At 40.0% G+C, this 19,208-nt stretch overlaps 1 protein-coding gene across 1 annotated transcript in view; it reads right to left on the minus strand.

Moving 5' to 3' along the window:
- Positions 1-2,174: 2,174 nt before the first annotated feature.
- tbx4 (T-box transcription factor 4) overlaps positions 2,175-19,208 on the minus strand; it is a 28,660-nt gene continuing 11,626 nt past the window's right edge. Inside the window, exons 4-9 of the mRNA XM_059331657.1 lie at positions 15,217-15,336; positions 12,909-13,056; positions 5,905-6,057; positions 4,805-4,893; positions 4,372-4,607; positions 2,175-3,019 (exon numbers count right to left, since the gene is read on the minus strand). Of these exons, the coding sequence (XP_059187640.1) occupies positions 2,370-3,019; positions 4,372-4,607; positions 4,805-4,893; positions 5,905-6,057; positions 12,909-13,056; positions 15,217-15,336 (1,396 nt within the window). The 3' untranslated portion in view covers positions 2,175-2,369. The remainder of the gene's footprint in view (positions 3,020-4,371; positions 4,608-4,804; positions 4,894-5,904; positions 6,058-12,908; positions 13,057-15,216; positions 15,337-19,208) is intronic.

Genomic DNA, 19,208 nt, shown 5'->3' on the forward strand with positions numbered 1-19,208 from the left:
TGCCATGAAAATACCCAAACAACTATGCACAGGTTTACACTCAGCAGCCCACCAAATCTAATGTAGATTGTTACGTGAATGCAGAATACATACAACGCTGATATTTGGCGGTGGCATGGGCGCTCTGACCTCATCAAGCCCCACAATGAAGCAAGCGCAGCATCGCATGAGTGGGAATTACCGTATCCGTGGGGTCTTAAAAAGTTTTAAAACGTCTAAAATCCGATAATTTGAATTTAAGGCTTTAAAATATCTAAAAATCTCATAAAATGTCTTAAACACGATTTTGAAAGGTATTAACGTTTTTTTAAAACACATGCATAAACTTCTGTCTCGCTTTTAAATATTTAGATTTTTGAGGACGCTATAACATAACTACAAAGCAGAACTAAGTACCTGTGCAGCCCGTTCACAATTTATCGATTTTTTCGCATTGATCAATTTTTTTATCCCAATGTGAAAGAGCTGTGAATAAATTCATATATTTTGCAAATTAATTCCGGGCCAGTATGGATGTGAAATGGGTCTTAAATTGTATTGATTATGGCCTTTAAAAAGTCTTAAATTTGACTTGTTGAAACCTGCAGAGACCCTGAGACAACCTGAACTTGAAACAGGTGGATGCTGGGGAGGAGGTGGAGCATTGGAAAGGTTATTTTAACAGCAGTGGCATCGAGCGACAGCACAGCTTTTAAGGTGAGCTATGTGGCAGCAGGCAGGCAGCAGAGCACTGACAGCTTAAGTACACCGCTATGACTAAAAGGGTGCACTGGATATATGATGCAGTGAGATGATTGCATGATGTTAAGTAAAGCTGTGGACTCAAGTTGATGGTCTTTTTCTACCAAAAATTCCAACAGGGGAGCTGAGAGAGGCTGCAGAAGCATTTGGGTCCTATCTATCTCAATACAATATGAGAAAACTTCTCACTTGATTTATTACCTCAAACAAATTCTCATGACAACACTATGGTCTCAATTTTTAGTAAAAAATCTTCTTCAAGACAATATGATGTTAATTGTGTAAATAAAGGTCCAATTCATAAGAAAATAGAAGGTAAAGAATCATATGATTTGGGGCGTGGCTACCTTTGATTGACAGGCGGCTAACAAGGCATTCAGGAGAGAAGAAAAGCAATGTGTTTCCACGGCAACGTGGACTTTAAACAGCCGGATATTCGCTGGAAACTACTCGAATATTATTGGAAAATCGAACCTTGTAGCGCACTTTAAAACTCTGAAAGCTGGAGCTCCCCTAAAATGCGTCCATAAGGAAAACAGTGCAATGCTGCAACACGTCCTACGCAAATAATGATATTTTGAAAAATGAAAAATCTTAAAAAATCTTAAAAATCGAGGATGCACACCTTCGTGCCATGCGCAAGCCATATACGAAATCTTAGGTCAGTCTGAGATATGCCCTAGACACACACACACACACACACACACACAAACGCTTCTTGCTTTATAGATAGATGACAGTTTATTTGAACATTTTGTTCATTTAAAAATGTCTTGTTTAGAATTTAATTGTACTAATAGACACTCCAAGGAGTGGCTGTTCATTTTTTCAGGTAAGTAATGTGCATTTATACAGTCTATGGTCTGACATAGCCCAAAACTACAGCGCTCTATTGGTTTAAGAAGTTGTTGAGACTGTATTTTTGTGACTAGTTTTTGAAGATTCATATTTTTAACCCCAATAGGCTTGGGGATAGGTGATATACATTAGACAGGGTAGTACTGAGAAATGGACTAACACACTGTTGGTTTTGGTCTTCTCATAGGATTTGTTGACATTAAGAGAACTATAGATAACAGCAGCATTATTCATTAAACACGGTCTATCTACCAGAAATGATTAAACCCTCAGTGCTTAGTTTTCCCTGTGAGACCATCATGTACACATATCTTACCTAATGAGGCCTTTCATCCTCATAAAGGACAAGCCCTTCTACAGATCTCCTTATTGTAACTAAAGGTGAGGCCGCTCATGGATAGTTGTTTGTTAGCGAGTCAGTGGCAGACTTTGTGTCGTCTTGTTCCCTCGAGCTCTCAGCTCCCTCTGATAGACTTTTTTAAGTGCTGCTCAAACCTGCACTTTGCATTTGAGTGTTGAAAACACCACCCTATCTGATCACGGGCTAGGACATATGCTACACATCTGCATAAGTAAAGAGGTCAGCCACTGCTCACCTTCAGTGCTTCAGCGAGAATTCATGTACATAAATGGCTTCGGAGTGCAATTTGGCAATGATCGTGGCTGTAGATCATCATTGCTTGGCATCAGCTGCCCACAGTGGGGTTTTTGAACCTTGATTAATTTCAGACTTGGAAATGAGACAAAGCTGCTTTCTCTAGTGGTCCACGTTAGCTGTCAGTCCAGTGAGTCCCTGCGCTACTCAGCCCGACCTGGTACTGATAGGACGGATCCCGGATGGATATAGTGCCTTGTGCTGGATAGGCTGAGAAATCTCTGTGAGGCCGGACCGGTGATCCTGGCTTCTTGTGGTACAGAGGTGGATGGCCTGACCTATCTCTGGATCCAGCTGGAGAGCAGGATGAAGAGGAGGACGAAGGAGGTATAACGGGCAGCCCGAGCTGGACTGTAGCTGAGTTGTAGACCCCCATGTCGGCCTGTGGACATGACGCCATGGATGAGGTTGGGTGCGGTACAACCGGCGTGACGGTGGCAGCGTTGGTGAAGTGAGCAGTGAAGGGCTGATAGGGGACACCCTCCACGCTGTAGCGAGGGTAGGGCTGCATGTTAGCCCACATGTTGCAATTAATTGAAGAGGGGTTGGTCAGGTCATCTGTGTCCCTTGCCCCAGATCTGGACTCTGTTTCCATACTACCGTACATACAAGCTTCTCTAGAGGTGATCGCCTCAGTGCGGTACGGATGAGACAGTAGGGGCGAATCGTAAGAGGCAGCTGAACGAAAATAATGCTCCTCTGAGACTGCAGATGATGTCTCCAGATACGGCCGCTTACATCCAAGCTCTAGGTGTCGGGCATTATCTGAAAAGGAATATAGTTAAGAGCATAGTTTTTTAATCCAGGGAATATAGTACTTTATGGGTAGGGTTGGGCATCAAGGATCAGTTCTACAATGAAACCGTTTCTAGAATTTAGATTGCAAAAAGAAATTGTTACGACAATTTCATTTTGATTCCGGGTATCGGTTCCTAATAAAAAAAATTCACTTGCGCTATTTTCAGTTTCCATAGCGGCCACCATAGTGTACATCTGCGAATCCACAAGAGTTGAATGGGTTGACTTGGATACTTGAATCATGGACCATGGAGCACAAGAGTCTGCGTTTAAAAGTGTGGCTCTACTTTAACCTGAAAAATCCCAGGTCTGCATAGTGTAACACCTGTGCTAAAGCAATTTCGTGCAAAGGAGGATGCACAACATGTCAACACCTTCACCTGCATGTAGTCCAAATAGTGTACCGTTTTAATGTGTTGCGCCGGACTCCCTGTCCTGCCTCGACCCCCTCCGTGTCTCCTGATTTGACAAACAGCACCTCATCACAGTGAGAGGAAATTAAATACAGTTTCTCTTATTCTCAACAGCGACGCAAACAAGTTATTCTTGACTATATTGTTCTTTGGTTTGGTCGCAACACCCACATGAGCTACGACTCCCTAAATAAACTGTAAATGAGTTGGTTTTATTGTAAATGTAAATGTAAATGGAATTTGTTGGAATGGATTTATTTTCAAATAATTTGTCAATAATGACAAAATCCAAATTGAACTCACTGCATGCAACAATACAGGTGCATCATAATAAATTAGAATATGATGGAAAAGTCAATTTCCAGTAGTTCAAGTCATATAGCATATAATAGCATAGTCATAATAGCTCCAACCAAAAATTGAGTCATATAGATGGACATACTTTTCAGAGGACAACATTAACAAAATAAACATACTTTAATACTTTAACATTGGTCTTTTGTAATATTCCAATTGGTCTTTTGTAATATTCAATTTAGGTCTTCATTAAATGTAAGCCATAATTATTATAATAAGAAGAATTAAATAAATTAAGACATGAAATGTTTCATTCTGTGCGTAATGGATCTATATAATGTGTTATTTCCACTTTTTTGTATTGAATTACTGACATAAATAAACATTTCTATGATATTCTAATTTATTGAGATGCACCTGTAGATTCTTTTAAATACATTTTCTTGTGAAATTAACAAGGCTGTTTTGACGCCTCTCAAAGAACCGGAATCGAGAATCGTTAAGAACCGGAATCGAAAAGCAGAACCTGAATTGGAATCAAAATCGTTAAAATACAAACGATGCCCAACCCTATTTATGGACATATCTGTTTCAGTACTAAGAACATACCTCTGTGTTTGAAGCAGTGGTAGAGAAGGCTGGGATCTCTGCTCTGAGGGAAGTGGTTGGAGATGGGATCTTGGGGGTCTGAGTTAGACAGAGGAACCCCGGTCTCATACTGATAAGAGGACACAACCTGAGGGTGCCCTGTGAGGACTCCTGCTCCCAGCTTCCCTGCGAGGTGACTGTGTGAGGAGATGAGCCTCTGGCGAACCATGTTCTTCGAAATCACTGGATAATCTTTCCTATACATCAGGAGCAGCAACAGAAGAGGAAAAGGAATCAGCCTGCAAGTCCACTCAACACAGTCTGTCACAGAGGCAAGGCATCTTTTTTTATATACATACACAAAAAGAGCTGATGTTTATAAGAAGCTTCCAGTGTGCTAAATGGTCCTACAGGATCAGTTTTACTTTCCTGGTTCCTTTTAGTGTAAACATACCCCTGTAGTCTTGAAACACGCAGATCTCCTTCTTCACTGCCCCGGAATCCTTTGGCAAATGGATTGTTTTCTATCTTTAGCTGAGTGATCTAGGGGAAAATAATGTTTCATTTAAGATCTCATTCTGTTTGGTGGCACCGTAAAGCAATTAAAAGGAACATTGACAATCTTCAACCTTTGTTAGTTCTTTGCTGGCGGGGTCATGAAAGCAGCATCAGTCATGCACCCCCATGCAAGCTTTAACAGTAAATTTTCAACAATCTACTCTAAGAAACATTTACTGCCCTTTAACTCTCTGAACCCCAACAAGCTGTTTCGGAGCGTTTCTTGCTGTTTTTACATTTTGCTTGTATTTTACAGCAAGTCCTGCATCTCTATGGCATCAGTGTGAACACCTTAAACATATATTTTGTGTGGAATAACTAACTAATTTGACATAAAATAAAATCGTAGAAAAAGAAAAAATGTAAGTTGAATATATATATTTTTTAAGTGTGAATAATCTGAATTGGGGAGAAAAGGGTTTCCATATGCTATACATATTGAACTATTTACATTTCTGCAACCTCTCCTGTCCTCTCCTCTCAGCTCTGTGTAAACAGATTTTTGGTGAATATTTGTCACGTAACCGTCTCAGCAGAATCAATCATGGCTTCACAGTGTCTCTGACACTTAATGTTTTAACAGGTTTATTTTTGCCAAAATCTTAAATGAAAATTGTAGAATAAAGTGACTTTGACAAAAATATCAAAATTTTAAGCTTCGTTTTGGTTACTTTTTCAAAAAGGAAACTTTCATAACCTACAATCTGTTCAAGTTCAAATTTCTACAACAATGCCTGTTTTACAGTTTCTTTTCTTTCTAGGATACACATTGTTTTATTGGTGATTGTCTAAAGAAAACATACGTTGTTGGTGGGGTTCAGAAGGTTAAACCATCAAACTTAGTTAAAGATGATTCACCATCAGACAGAAAATTACTGAGCATTCACCATCCATGACACTTCATCAACAAGTTTCATTTTTATATTCATATATCCAGGAATACTGCACTAACTTTATTAACTGTAGCACACTGTATATTGTTGCTATATGCTGTACCTTGTGGTTTTGATAAGAGGTAACCGAGATAAAGGCCGTCTCATGGAAGACATGAGTACAGTAGGCCGTGTTCTTGGATCCGAAGGCGTTGTTTTCATCGGCTTTGACGATATGTAGCCTGGGCTGATACTTGTGCATAGAGTTCAGGATGATCTAGGAAGAGGAAGACAAGGTCTTCAGTGTATTCAGTCACTGGAAATGACATTAACTATGTCTACCTTAGGGGTAAAAAATACTAAATGACACAGTTGAAGTTTTATGGTCTCTGGTATACAATAAAAGAAGATACACCAAAAAACTATGGTTAAAGCTGGCAGGTAAAGACACTCCACATGATAGGCTGTATTTCTGTTTGGACCCTTGTAATCAATAGGTGCGTTTCCATCAGGTACTTTTCCCTCTAGTGAGCCGCTATGGGTGTGGCTTGGGAGAGAGGATCCGCCGAAGAGCCACCCAACTTCACCGGTTAGCAGCTCAGGTAACCGCTTAGAAAGTACCTGCCTCGGGTAGGTACTTTTCTGAGCCGCTATTAACTAGTCGAAGCTGATTGGATATTGGGGCAATTTCGCGCATACGTGATACATTTGCAAACTGGTGCAGTGGAGGACTGGGCCACTTGTGAGTGCTTTGGGACGGTGCTACTCATTAAGAAGAGTAGGAACGAGTCTCCAAAAGTCTCTAATAACACCAGAAAAAGTCACTAGATTTGTCACTAGTCGCTTTTTAAAAAAAGAATCGCTAGAGGGGTCTGAATATTCGCTAAATATAGAGACAAAGTCGCTTAGTTGGCAACTCACATTCTCTCACACTTCCACCTGATAGCAGCAGCAGCAGAGCAGCCTGTAGCTGGTGATCAGGCTTTTGGTTTGGTTTTGGTTTCTCCCCTTGTTTTCTGGTGGGACTGGTGGCTCAACTTTTCGGTTATTTATTTAGATTTCTTGTTTTACTTAGATTCTGGTTCATTGGCAGAAGAGCTTATTTTGGATCTGACGGCCCATTGAGGGTTGGTCCAAAAGTCCCCCTTTCTTTTATTGATTTTGCCAGCCCTCCAGACCTTTTTGGTTTTAGTAGTTTCTTTGATTCCCTCTGGGTTGTTTTGTTTGATAACATTTTTTGTAATAAATCATTGTTTTGCACTACTCCTGACTTTCTGGCAATTATGTTAATGGTAGCCTTTGATAGTGGTAACAATGACAATTGAAAATGTACACAGTAAAAAGGGCCAATTTCATAGTTAAGTATATATGAAGATTATATCTTTTTAAATCATTTTACTTTGACTTTCTCACATTTCATTCCTTGTTACTTTAAATTATTGCATAAGCATAGCAAAAACTAGGAAAACTAGTGTTTTCTTTAAGAAGAGAATAAAGACCCAACTCTTTACTGTGAACACCTTCACACATAATCTACACTGATAATAATTAAAAATAAAAATGACAATAACTATTTGCATGCACTACCTAAAGGCACTTATGTCCTAATGGACTCAAACTTATGTGTTGTCTTTTGACTTAATCTTTGCTTGCGTTGTATTAACTCTCAAATGTGCGTTGCTTTGGATAGGCAGAATTGTAGAATATTTCGTATTATATAGTATTAGAATGTAGCATGTAAGTGCTCTACAGACTCTCACAGACTGAAATATTAGATAAATGTGTAAAACAAACATGTAAGCCTTACATGAGCTCTCAAAAATATATTTATTCAAATGTTCGTAAATGCACACTGCATTTTACCTTCAGCACATTTTCAGCACACTTTGTGTGTCATAGAACCATAATTCAACAATAGATATCAATAATTTTGTCCATTTGGAGTGAAAACCACAATAAGACTGATTTAAGATGGTGTTAACTATAATTTCCTCACACAAACTCTGCATAATTGCAGACTTACAAGCATGCATGACAGGTTGTGAGGGAACACTCACCCTGAGCACTCACCAATTCTGTTTTCCTTTGATATTATTGTCAGTGAAGTAGTTAGCCTGATGGAGGGTGAATTATCTTTAGTGCACCATGCCTGTTACCATCCATTCCCTGCTGAATTCCTCATTAGAATGAAACATTTTTTTAGTTGTCAGATTGGATTGAATTAGATGCCTCTCCATCGCACTTGATACTGAATCTAAACTGTGTGTAAAAGTATAGCAGGTAGCATGTGCTGAGCGTGTTTAGGTTGTTTGCGTGGCTGCAGGTCAGTTTACTATCATCAGTCCGCTTACTGCAGACCACCGCTGTGCCCAGCGAAGCGTTAGCAACAGTATGGCAGGGTCATCACTAGTCCAGCTCTGTCAGGGCTTATAAGCATCAAGTTCTGCACTTTGGCTCCCCTCCTCATTCGCCAGACACTCTCTCAAGGAGCCTTCTCCTCCAGGGGGGTCTCAAAAGGAGGCAAAGGTTGAAGGGAGCTAGGCTCAGGTTGAACACTGAATTGCCCTGTGCTGACATGCTCCTGTTGGCGAGGCAGGCTGCAGAGACACAGATAAGCTATTGGCTGATTCACCAGAGGCTCTCTGTTGACCTTTGTCTGCTCTGCTGTCTGGCTGCTGTTTGAGGTGATACTGGAGACTGCTGGGTGACTGTCTGGATGCAGTGATCAGGGAAGCCTTCCTCAGATCAGTGAAGAGCTGAAGAAGGTATTTGCTTTCATCTTGCCTGATATTAAAACAGTCAGGCATGATTATTTGCTTTGACTTACCATTGCTAACACTAACTGTCAGTATTGGTATTTTGCAAAACCTGGAATGTGTCCAGTGATAATGTTTTTTATAAATTATTGGATGCTATGAATGGCAACTAATGAATGGTTAAAGGAACACTCCACCGTTTTTTCATATTAAAACATGTTATTCGGTCAAGTAAGACGAGTTGATACAGACCTCTTGCGTCTCAATGCGTGCACTCAATCGCCCTGGCGCGCGGCGCCACTTGGCTAGCACTTAGCTTAGCCCAGTTCATTCATTAGGATCCAAACAGACGCGACCAAACTCCTCCACGTTTTCCCTATTCAAATACAGCTACACGAGTAGTTAAACGACCAAGTATGGCGACACAAAATAAAACGTGGCGCTTTTCTAAGCTGATAAAAAGGATAACTATAATGTATGGCGGAATAGCACTTGGGAGCACTTCGACTCGGCGCAGTAATATCATCACTCCTGAAAAATCTTCTCCCCCTCCCTCTCCCTCTCCCTCTCACTTCCGTCAACAGAACCAACGTGAGCTGCACCAGAAGTAGTAGTTCGAGCAGAGCTGACGAAGTATCAGGTTGTAGGAAGATATTTGTGAACAATCATGGTTATAACGTGCATCGTAAAGGGTTGCGATAACAAGCAGAAGGTATATAGTGCCGTCATGTTTCACAGAATTCCAACTCACCGCAAACGGCGGAAAGCTTGGTTAGCTGCTTTGGACATGGATCCAACAACATCGGTGGATATTCAGAAGAACTGGCGTGTTTGCTCCGAGCATTTCACACAGGAGGACTATACATCCACAGGATTACGCCTAAAGGATGCGGCCACACCGACAATACTCAAATCACAAACACAACAAAGTGGATCACCCAACACTGTAAGTATCCTTTTGTATGGTATTTGGTTGTCCTGGAAGTGGCCATAACATAACGTTAGCTTATCCAACTTGAGTGTTCAGCCCGGGGAGAGGGGGAGAAGATTTTTCAGGAGTGATGATATTACTGCGCCGAGTCGAAGTGCTCCCAAGTGCTATTCCGCCATACATTATAGTTATCCTTTTTATCCGATTAGAAAAGCGCCACGTTTTATTTTGTGTCGCCATACTTGGTCGTTTAACTACTCGTGTAGCTGTATTTAAATAGGGAAAACGTGGAGGAGTTTGGTCGCTTCTAACTGTCCATCTGTTTGGATCCTAATGAATGAACTGGGCTAAGCTAAGTGCTAGCCAAGTGGCGCCGCGCGCCAGGGCGATTGAGTGCACGCATTGAGACGCAAGAGGTCTGTATCAACTCGTCTTACTTGACCGAATAACATGTTTTAATATGAAAAAACGGTGGAGTGTTCCTTTAAGGTTGCAAGGAGATTGTAGATATGACAAATAAGTTGGGTAAAACTAGTTAAGGTTGGGGAAAGATTAGTCTGACTCACTGGATGGAGACTCCATCACTGTCTTTGGTTTATAGAAACATAAACAACCTGCAACTTTTCTTTCCCTGCAGCAAAATGATAATGGCGATTCTTCAATGCTGACACAGCACTGTGGAGACAGGCAGGTCTGGCCCATAGATTGTATAAAATATGGTGTCTGTGATGTCACCCGTGGGTTTCTGAAGAGCCAAAATAAAGGCAAAAGTGGTTTGCTCCAATGGCTCCAGCCATACCACCTTGGCAGTGCCTTATTGCTCCTAACTCCCAGATAATCCAAAGAAATGCAGGGGGTGAGCTGATGTGGGCTGATTGCAGCAGCTAACCACCTGTAAGATCAGCCACCTGTCACTTAACCAGCCACTCCCTTAATTATACATAGCTACAAGCCTTTATCTAATCTAAACAGGTAAAAAAAAAAAAACACCAACAAAAAGTTGGTTTAAATACAGGAATCAATGCTTTTGTAGCCAGAACTGCAGATTTTAGCACTACGGCATTGGCTTCACTCTGCAGCTCTGGAGGTTGCTGCTTGGTTTGGCTATGAGAGATTCATGAAAAGAAAACTAGGAATTTAAGGTCTGTGATGGGATGCAAATTTCACTCTGTATTGTCCAATTTGGCCCTCACTCTTTGACCATAACAGATGAGAATTCTGTGTTTGGACAGGGTAAATGATCAATGAGTTGACTGCAATAATGGATTTAAGGGTCTCTGTTCCTGCATCAACCCCCTAAATAGACTCAATAGTACATAGAGCAGAATTTAAGAAGACATTCTTTAAAGGAATCCAAATAAGGGAAATGTACTTGTTAATTTGTACAAAACTCTACACAAGTCTGCTCTCTACAGTAAAGAGCAGTATCAGTAAGAAAAAGTGAGAGCTACAGTTGAATTAGTCATTTTTACACGTTCAGTAATGTGCATTATTAGTAGTGAATGGGAGTTCCTTCACTCCGCTGTGAGAAGCCCTGCCCTGTTACACACCTCCTGGTCTGGGCGTCATCTGGGCTCTGCCTGGCCTCAAACTGGCTCTGACCTCATTACTCGCCCTTATCACTGGCCAGGCACTCAACTCAACCTGACAGCAGGCCCCGCCACTGATCTGAGAGGTTATGAACCTAATGAGCCCGCCCATTGATGGGATGGCTTCAGACAAGCTATCCCAGAGTCCCCCTGGGGAGCGCTGCCACAGTCCCACTCTTCACCTCCCTCTGCAGTCTCTGCCTTCTCCGTTTCTTTCATGAGTACTTTCATAAATCTGCCTGTGAAAAAACACATTCACCTTCATTTCAACTACATTTCAGATGTATGTTTCTTTTTCTGCCGTCATGTTTCTGACATTCTGTGGGATTGTTGGCTGAACACAGTTCCCTCTAGTCTTGAAATTTCTCCTATAGCTCCACAGTCTAAACAGTCTGTTTCCACCTGTAAAACCCTGTTTACTTGATTGTATTGATTAATTGATTGATTAGTTTTTGAACTCTTTAGTACAGTACAGATCATCAAGAATCATACTTTGCACACTTGAAAAGACCTTCATCTAGAATTGCTCTGGTCTTTTTGATGATTTTCTTGATTTTTTTTTTAATTTGAGGATGACAATGTTGGTTTTCTGCTTGATCCATAACTTTGATCCAGATTAAAATACCTTAACAACCATTCAATGGATTGCCACAAAATGTTGCAGATGATTAATCCTAATGACTTTAGTGAACACCTTCATCTTCCTGTTGTACTATCAGTAGGTCAAACACTTCACATATCCAGTGAAATATTTATGTCTTGGTATACACCTCTGTGATCTTCTGACTTTCTCTCTAGCGCCACCTTGGGGTAGACATGTTGGTGATTTAGAGAGAAATGTCTCAACTGTTGGATTGATGACAATCAGACATTAATGTTCTGATCCCCTGACCTTTCATCCAGCACCATCGTTAGGCTGAAATGAATTGAAACTGCAATCTCATAACAGATTGTTTTTCTTTACAATGAGCCATTCAGACAACTATTGACTCTTTTAGAAATCCTCTGGACTTCTTAAGGAATTAACTCAGGTTTGTTAATTTGTGAATACTTAAAGGTAAACTCTGTTCCCTTAGTTTTATTTCATTTTTTCACATCATAGGTTTTGTACCAGTAGTTTTTGTCCATGACTCCTAGTCTAGGTGAGTGTCAGCAGATGTATAAACAGTGGTGGAATGTACCTAAGTACATTTACTCAAGTACTGCACTTAAGTACAATTTTGAGGTACTTGTACTTAACTTGAGTATTTATATTTAATACTTAGACTTTAGACTTTAGACTTCAACTTCGCTATATTTTGAGGCAAATCTTTACTTTTTTACTCTACTTTTTACTTTACTCTACTACTTTATTATTTTTTAAGCACATAGTAGTATATTAAGTAGTTTAAATGAGCCCTACCTTGAGAAAATGTAAATGCTGCTTATATAAATGCATCAATAATACTATATTTGGAATATATACAACAATCTGACTGGGGCCATTCTGTGTTATAAGTACTTTAACTACATTTTAATGCTGATAGTAGTACTTCATAGTGTGGTATTAGTACTTTTACTCTAGTAAAAAATCTGAACACTTTTTCCACCACTGTATATTACGATCAAAACTCATTTCACTTGATTAACATTTAAAAAAATATGTATTTTTGGAACAGATCTCCACACTGTTTTTTTAGTCTATTGACTGATTCCACATATAAGCCAAAAAACAAACCAAAAAATCATCAAATATAAATAAAGCCATTATTAACTATTGGAATAATCAGCTAAATAAAAAAATCACTACATTTTACGTTAACTGTTTCTTTGAATATTTCCAGCTATAGAAATATGCTCTGCAGGTACTCACGTGCCCAAAAGGGTCCAGGTGATTGTTGGTTAGCTTGAGCTTCTGAAAGGACACCAGCTGCCTCATCCAGTGAGCTCCTGTAGCGGGGGAATCAGGGTGCACATAGAGTCTGCCTGGCATCGCTGGCTCTGCCTTGCCAGCCACCATCCTAAAAAACAAATCATAAAGACTGAGGTAAGGAGAGAAAAGACTAATGTAATGTATTCTCTTGCTGTTTTTAACATTTAGAGAACATGTCTCTTTAATCCAACATAGCTCACTATAAATGTCTGGTCCTGTCACCACATGAACAAAGTCTCTTTTACCACAATATGGCAGTATAGAGGGGTAGAACGCCACTACTCTCAGCCCTCACAGTAGTAAATCCCTGAGACTGGCCTCTGCTAAAACATCATTACTAATTATTCTTCTCCAAGGTGTTGCTGAAGAACACCAGAACCCAGCGACTGCAGGCCCTGCCACAAGATCAGAAACAAATGGCTGTAAAATGACTTCTTTTTTGCATTCTTTACAGCTATTTCTTGGCAAAGCCTTTTTTTGTCGTAGAAGTGGTAGTGCCAACTCTAATGTCATACTGATGGAACAAGGACTGCAGTGCCATTGCCTCCAGATACAGGGTCAACTAGAGAAACACTGAGTTCATTCCAGCAGCTTTTTGCCTCTTTGACAAGCGTCTTGACTGCAGCCTGCAGTCAGGAGCTGCAGAAAATGATCATCTACATTTCAAACAATGCCAGGCTGAGATGAACTGCTCTTGTATACTCAACATTTGAATAAGAAATTTGCAATTAAAATGGCTGGATTTTCTATGATTTTCTTTGGCAGTTGTGTCCCTATTGGACAAGTAGACTTTTTAATATGGATTTCAGGGGATTTTTGTGCTCTGCAGCTGCTTATTTACCTCATATAGGAATGACTGAAGCAACAAATACACATCTCCATCCCTCTATTTCATTAAAAGAAGAAGTGGGCAGAACATCAGTCTCATGGTTTTGCCCTTTGGGTTTATAAAGTGAGGGCCATTGCAGGGAACTCATTTAACCTGTTAGGGCGCCCCGGGGCAGAAGGGCTCCTATTGTAAGGCTGGGCGATATATCGATATAAAAAATATATTGATATATTTTTTAATGTGTGGAATTAGACCATATCGCATATATATAGTTCAATCTTTTTCTTTATATATAAATGCTGCCCTTACTAGGGTTTGTCATGTATAGTTATTTTGTATTGTTCATTATTCTTTTCTCAAATAAATATATTTATTTCAGAAAAAGACTGGCCTATTTCATTTCGGCTATTTTTTTAATATAAATGTGCACTTTATGGAGCTTTGATTTTTTATTTTTTTAAAAAGGTTCTCCTGTTGTTATACAGTATTTATTTTCACTTAAATAAACGGTTTGAATAAAACGACTTGTGACATTTCATATTTGACTTTGACTGAATATTTGATCACACTTTGCGATAAAAAATATCGGGATATATGTCGTATATCAATATTCAGCCTATCCTATACTGGGATATGACTTTTGGTCCATATCGCCCAGCCCTATAATACACAATAAAATCACTGCAGGTCTTAAAACTAGATTTTGGCATGACTACTCTAGATGTTAAGCATTCCCTAAGAAAACAAATGGTTTTAGTGACTTACTCTGACCTTTACCATGATACTGTTTACAGCATTAACTAACAGTGTCACCTGCTAGGAGAGCTATCTGGGTTTTGAGCTGGATCAAACACTCCACCAGAAAGTATTTTCTACATTGTAGAATTGTAGAAAAGGATGCCATAGAATCAAGACATTTTGGAGACAAAAGACTGAGAAAGTGGCTGTCTCACACACCACCATGAACTGTAGATACACCATCTACACTGACACACACACACACACACACCCCTGCTTGGTAATGTTACATTAACCAGTGGAACTTTTGGACCACTTTTTGTAAACCAAATTGCCCCTCTGGGACATTAAGTTTTTGAATCTTGAATCTTTGAATCTAAGCTCCCATCTTCACATCTCAATTCCTCTTTATTTTACAAAATTTCTCTTGAAATCATCATTTGGCAGCCTGGCTGAGAGCAAGTAGAATGGGACTATAAGCAGGACATGTCTCCTAGGAAGTGACAGTTACTGTTTTGTGCTTGTCTCATTGAAATGTTTAACTGTGACCTGACAGAAGACTTGAAAAGTCACCCGACTTCATATTAATAATTTCACAGCAGTATCCAACATCACCTAACCACACTAAGTAAGGCAGAAGTAGCAGGCCATGGGGCAACCTTCAGTAAGACTCAAACTTACCACTTGTTATCACAGAACTTGTAGCGATGGTCATCAGCTGGGACGATGTCAATGAGCAGGATGTATTTGGTTTTGGGGTTCATCCCAGTCACTTTAACCTTGTAGCTGGGAAACATCCTCCTGTTGAAGAATATAAAAGAATCATGTCAGAAATGCTCCTACCAATAGCCTACTTTTTTCACAGTTACGTTTAGATTTATTAGCCTTTAGGCACCAAATTAAGTTCTCAAACAGAGATCTGCGTGGTTGGGACCTTTAAGAACGATCTGATCTAAACTTACATGATTGTCAGTTTCCATAAAAAGGAATTGACTTTTCATATGTAGCCTCATCTCAGGGACTCATAAACCTGGTTTTATCAAAGGTCAGTGTTTTGTACTCTGCAATGATCATCTTCATGAGAAAAGATCTGGTGGACTGTTAAAAAACAGCTGTGTGTTAAGGATAAGTGTAGTATTGTTACAGATGTTGCAGATGCCTGGTCCTTAAGGGATCGGGATAAAGAGCATAGATATTGTGGGACAGAGAATGTAGGGAACTTGAAATCACCTTGACCTGAACATAGACTGGATGAAATCTACTATACAGATAACATCACTCAGTACATTATGGAATGAAACCACTGTTGTCTTGATGCTGTCCTTACCGTCTAAATCTAACATTTTCTGGCCCGGTCATGATTTGTCTCCTTGCAGGCATTTATTTGGGAGAAGACTAAAATCCTCTCATACTTGTGATACTGAGAGGCCATAAAAAGTATGGGAACGTGCTCTATCTTTCATCTTTTAAATGCTTCCAGACTAAAAGACAGAATATGTTAATATAGCACTCAAAGCCATAAAACACATGAAGGGAGCTACCTTTCTTGACCTCCTCTGGGAAACCGAAAACTTTTTCATTCCATCTGCGCCAAAGGAAATTTTGCACAGGGCTCTGCGCCCCTTATAAAGCCCTAAGTGGTTTTTAATGGCACCCAAGATCGGACAACAGTTTAGATAGTCGGCTCGTCATCGCTCAAGAGGCTCCGGTCAAAAAGGCCTGCAGTTTATCTGTGGCTGCTGCCCATGGCAACGTGTTCAAACATTGGAGGACAAGCTTGTGAAAGCTTTGCATGCTTTCTGGGAAAATGGCATAGCATCAAAACCCCTATCTACATACTTGCTGTTCCAATTGGTGCAAATGCCCTTCTTCAAAGGCTCATAGTGCCTGACACCATCCGATCATGTTACTGTAAATACTCTGTCACGTAAGACAGAGAGAGAGGAGGGGATTGAGGGCAGGTAATTCAAATCTCTCTCCCAGGCTTCAAATCCAATCAGTAGGAGAGATCAGTCCCGGTATCATCCTCACTGAAAGACGGGTTAATCTTAGAGGAACACTCAAAACAGACCTCTTCTCATCTCTGGCTCCACTCACACCATACAGAAAGAGCAGATGGAGGCCTGTGTCAACACATGGCCCTCAGATTTGAGTAATATGGCCATAACTACCTAGTAAAGGGCTCTGCAAGTGCTCACTCTGCAGCTGTAGAAATTAGTTTGTCCAGCAATACAGATTCACAGGATGCATCACATATTAATGTTGCTGAGTCAAAATGCATCTTGGTTCTGTAGAGACTCTATCTTAGCTTGGTGCTAGAATCACATATCCTCTTAGTATGCGTCCAACAAACTAGATTGTATGACATGTCAGCTAAACATATCAAAGGAGAAAGTGTTAATATCTGTTCAGAACATCCACACTTGAAGTCATAGTGAAGGGAGACCAAGCAGCAAACTCTGGAGCTGAAACAATAAGTGGCACAAACTGCAGTTCCTGAAATGGCCACCAGAGCCTGGCTCCAAAAGTGAGTCAATGCCATTTATCGGATGTTCAGTTTTCAAGTACATTTTGTCTTCTGCAAGTCAGAATGACCAATAATTAGCAATATCACTGTTAACAATAGACTGTAGGTACACTGTACTAACTAGAGGCGGGAAAAAAATTGATACAGCATAGTATCGTGGGGCCTCTGCTGATTCCCACCTCTAACATGGGCCCTCTTGGAGCCGCCAGATGCAGAAAATTAAATTTGGGCTTGTGGGTTTGACTCTCATTGTGGAGCAATAAAAAGACTGAAATGAGATGAATACACACAGAATTTTCTATTATTTGACAAAATTGTTGATTGAATTTCATTTTGTGGACACAAAAATGTTTACAGTTTAATACTGTATCGCAATAGTCACCATAATGCAAAATGCTTAAAATCGCAATAATATCATATCAGACTCAAGTATCTGGATAAAATTGTATCCTGGTGCCTCTGAGGATTCACACCTCTAGTACTAACCAACATAGCAGCTAGTGTTTGGGTTAGCTCAACCTTGTCCAAATATGTTTACCTTTTGCTCCAAAAAATTCAATATGGCCGCAGCCAAAATACCAGCCTTGACGTTAGTGAAGTCTCAGTGGCTCAGTCCATTATTTTTATACAGTCTATGGGGGAGATGCAGTGCATTGCACATACTTTTACACCTTTGCACACCAGGCTAATTACAGAAATAACGGGGAGGGTAGTGGGATTATGATTCAGGAAGTAATAAAAAAGAGTTGAACACAGCCTCCTAGTTCTGGAATCAGAAAGGGGCTCTAAAGCACTGTTAGAGGAACCAACAAACTCTGTGTTTGAAGCATACTGAGTGCTATCAAAATCCCATTTAACCTAGTGTACTAAGTGTTTAAATATCTATGCTGAGCTGTGGTCTGTGTTGCAGCCTAAACATTTTAACCCAGTATGATTGAAAGTCTGTTTATAAGTACAGGATAGTGTTTGGTTTAGATAAATAACAGAACAGTCGTAGTAATCACTTTTTTAAAAATAAATTCAAAAAATAAAAATCTATAATATTTAAATAATTCTAATTTATTTAAATGCAGCCCATGTAGTCTAAGCCATGACATAAATGAGTGTGGTTTCAATTTTTTTAATGTAAGTTAAACTTTCTGTTTTACAAAGTCAAACAAATATATTTTTTCAATTAAATACTGTTGATTTCAAAATGCTTCCTAACACTTTTCAGAAATTTTTCATTGTCAGAATTAATCATCCAGCACAGCTTTCTAGTTTTCTCCATTTTGCCCATATTTGAAAAGTAGTTTAGAAAAATTATAGCAGTACAAAGTATGAGAGAGAATCATTTTCTGCATCACATCTATTGCAGTCAAGGGTTTCAAAAATATGACGATGTACATATTATTTTTTTATTTTAGTACTTGGCCCTTATACGTCGTCGTAGTATTGACCACCCTTAGTCTATGTGTAGACGTAACTATAACCTTATATACATTTATGAAACATGGTATGTCTCGGTGTTGCATATCTGCTACATCTAAAATATCACAGGTATTAGAATTCTATACAACTGCTTTTCAAAGGCAGACAACATGAAGGCATACATATATACATACAGTGGTGTGACTAAGCGACTGAGTTTAAGAGGAGCATGAGAAATGGAAGTTGGAAAGTGAGTGTATGATATCAGTGTCAGGTTTTCTGTGTGTGTGTGTGTGTGTGTGTGTTTCTGTGCCCAGCCAGCTGTTTCTCTTAACAATCCCACATGTTTAGGCCCTCCAGTGATCCATCCCCTCTCTGGGAATCTCCAGTACCACGGCAAGATCAAAAGGAGTGCTGGGTGGGGAGGTGGGGGGGTGGGATGATGAAGCGCTACAACCTAGTAGACTTGGCCTATTGTGGGCGCCGGATTCCTCTTATCAACCCGCCGCTCCTCTCTTGACGGGCTGTGTACAAAGAGGGAGAGTGAGGGAAGAGCTGTACTGGGTGCTTTGAAGAGGGAGGATTACGCCTGGACAATGACACTCACAATAACAAGCCTACTAGTCTCAGCTAGGTGCTGCATGGGAGTGGACTGAGCCAGTTTCATGTCAAAGTGTCGGGAACATGTGGGATCTCCTGCATGAGAGCCGGCTCTGCATCTGTACCTCCTCTCCTG

The sequence above is a fragment of the Centropristis striata genome, chromosome 4, assembly GCF_030273125.1.
Source record: "Centropristis striata isolate RG_2023a ecotype Rhode Island chromosome 4, C.striata_1.0, whole genome shotgun sequence".
Taxonomy (NCBI): domain Eukaryota; kingdom Metazoa; phylum Chordata; class Actinopteri; order Perciformes; family Serranidae; genus Centropristis; species Centropristis striata.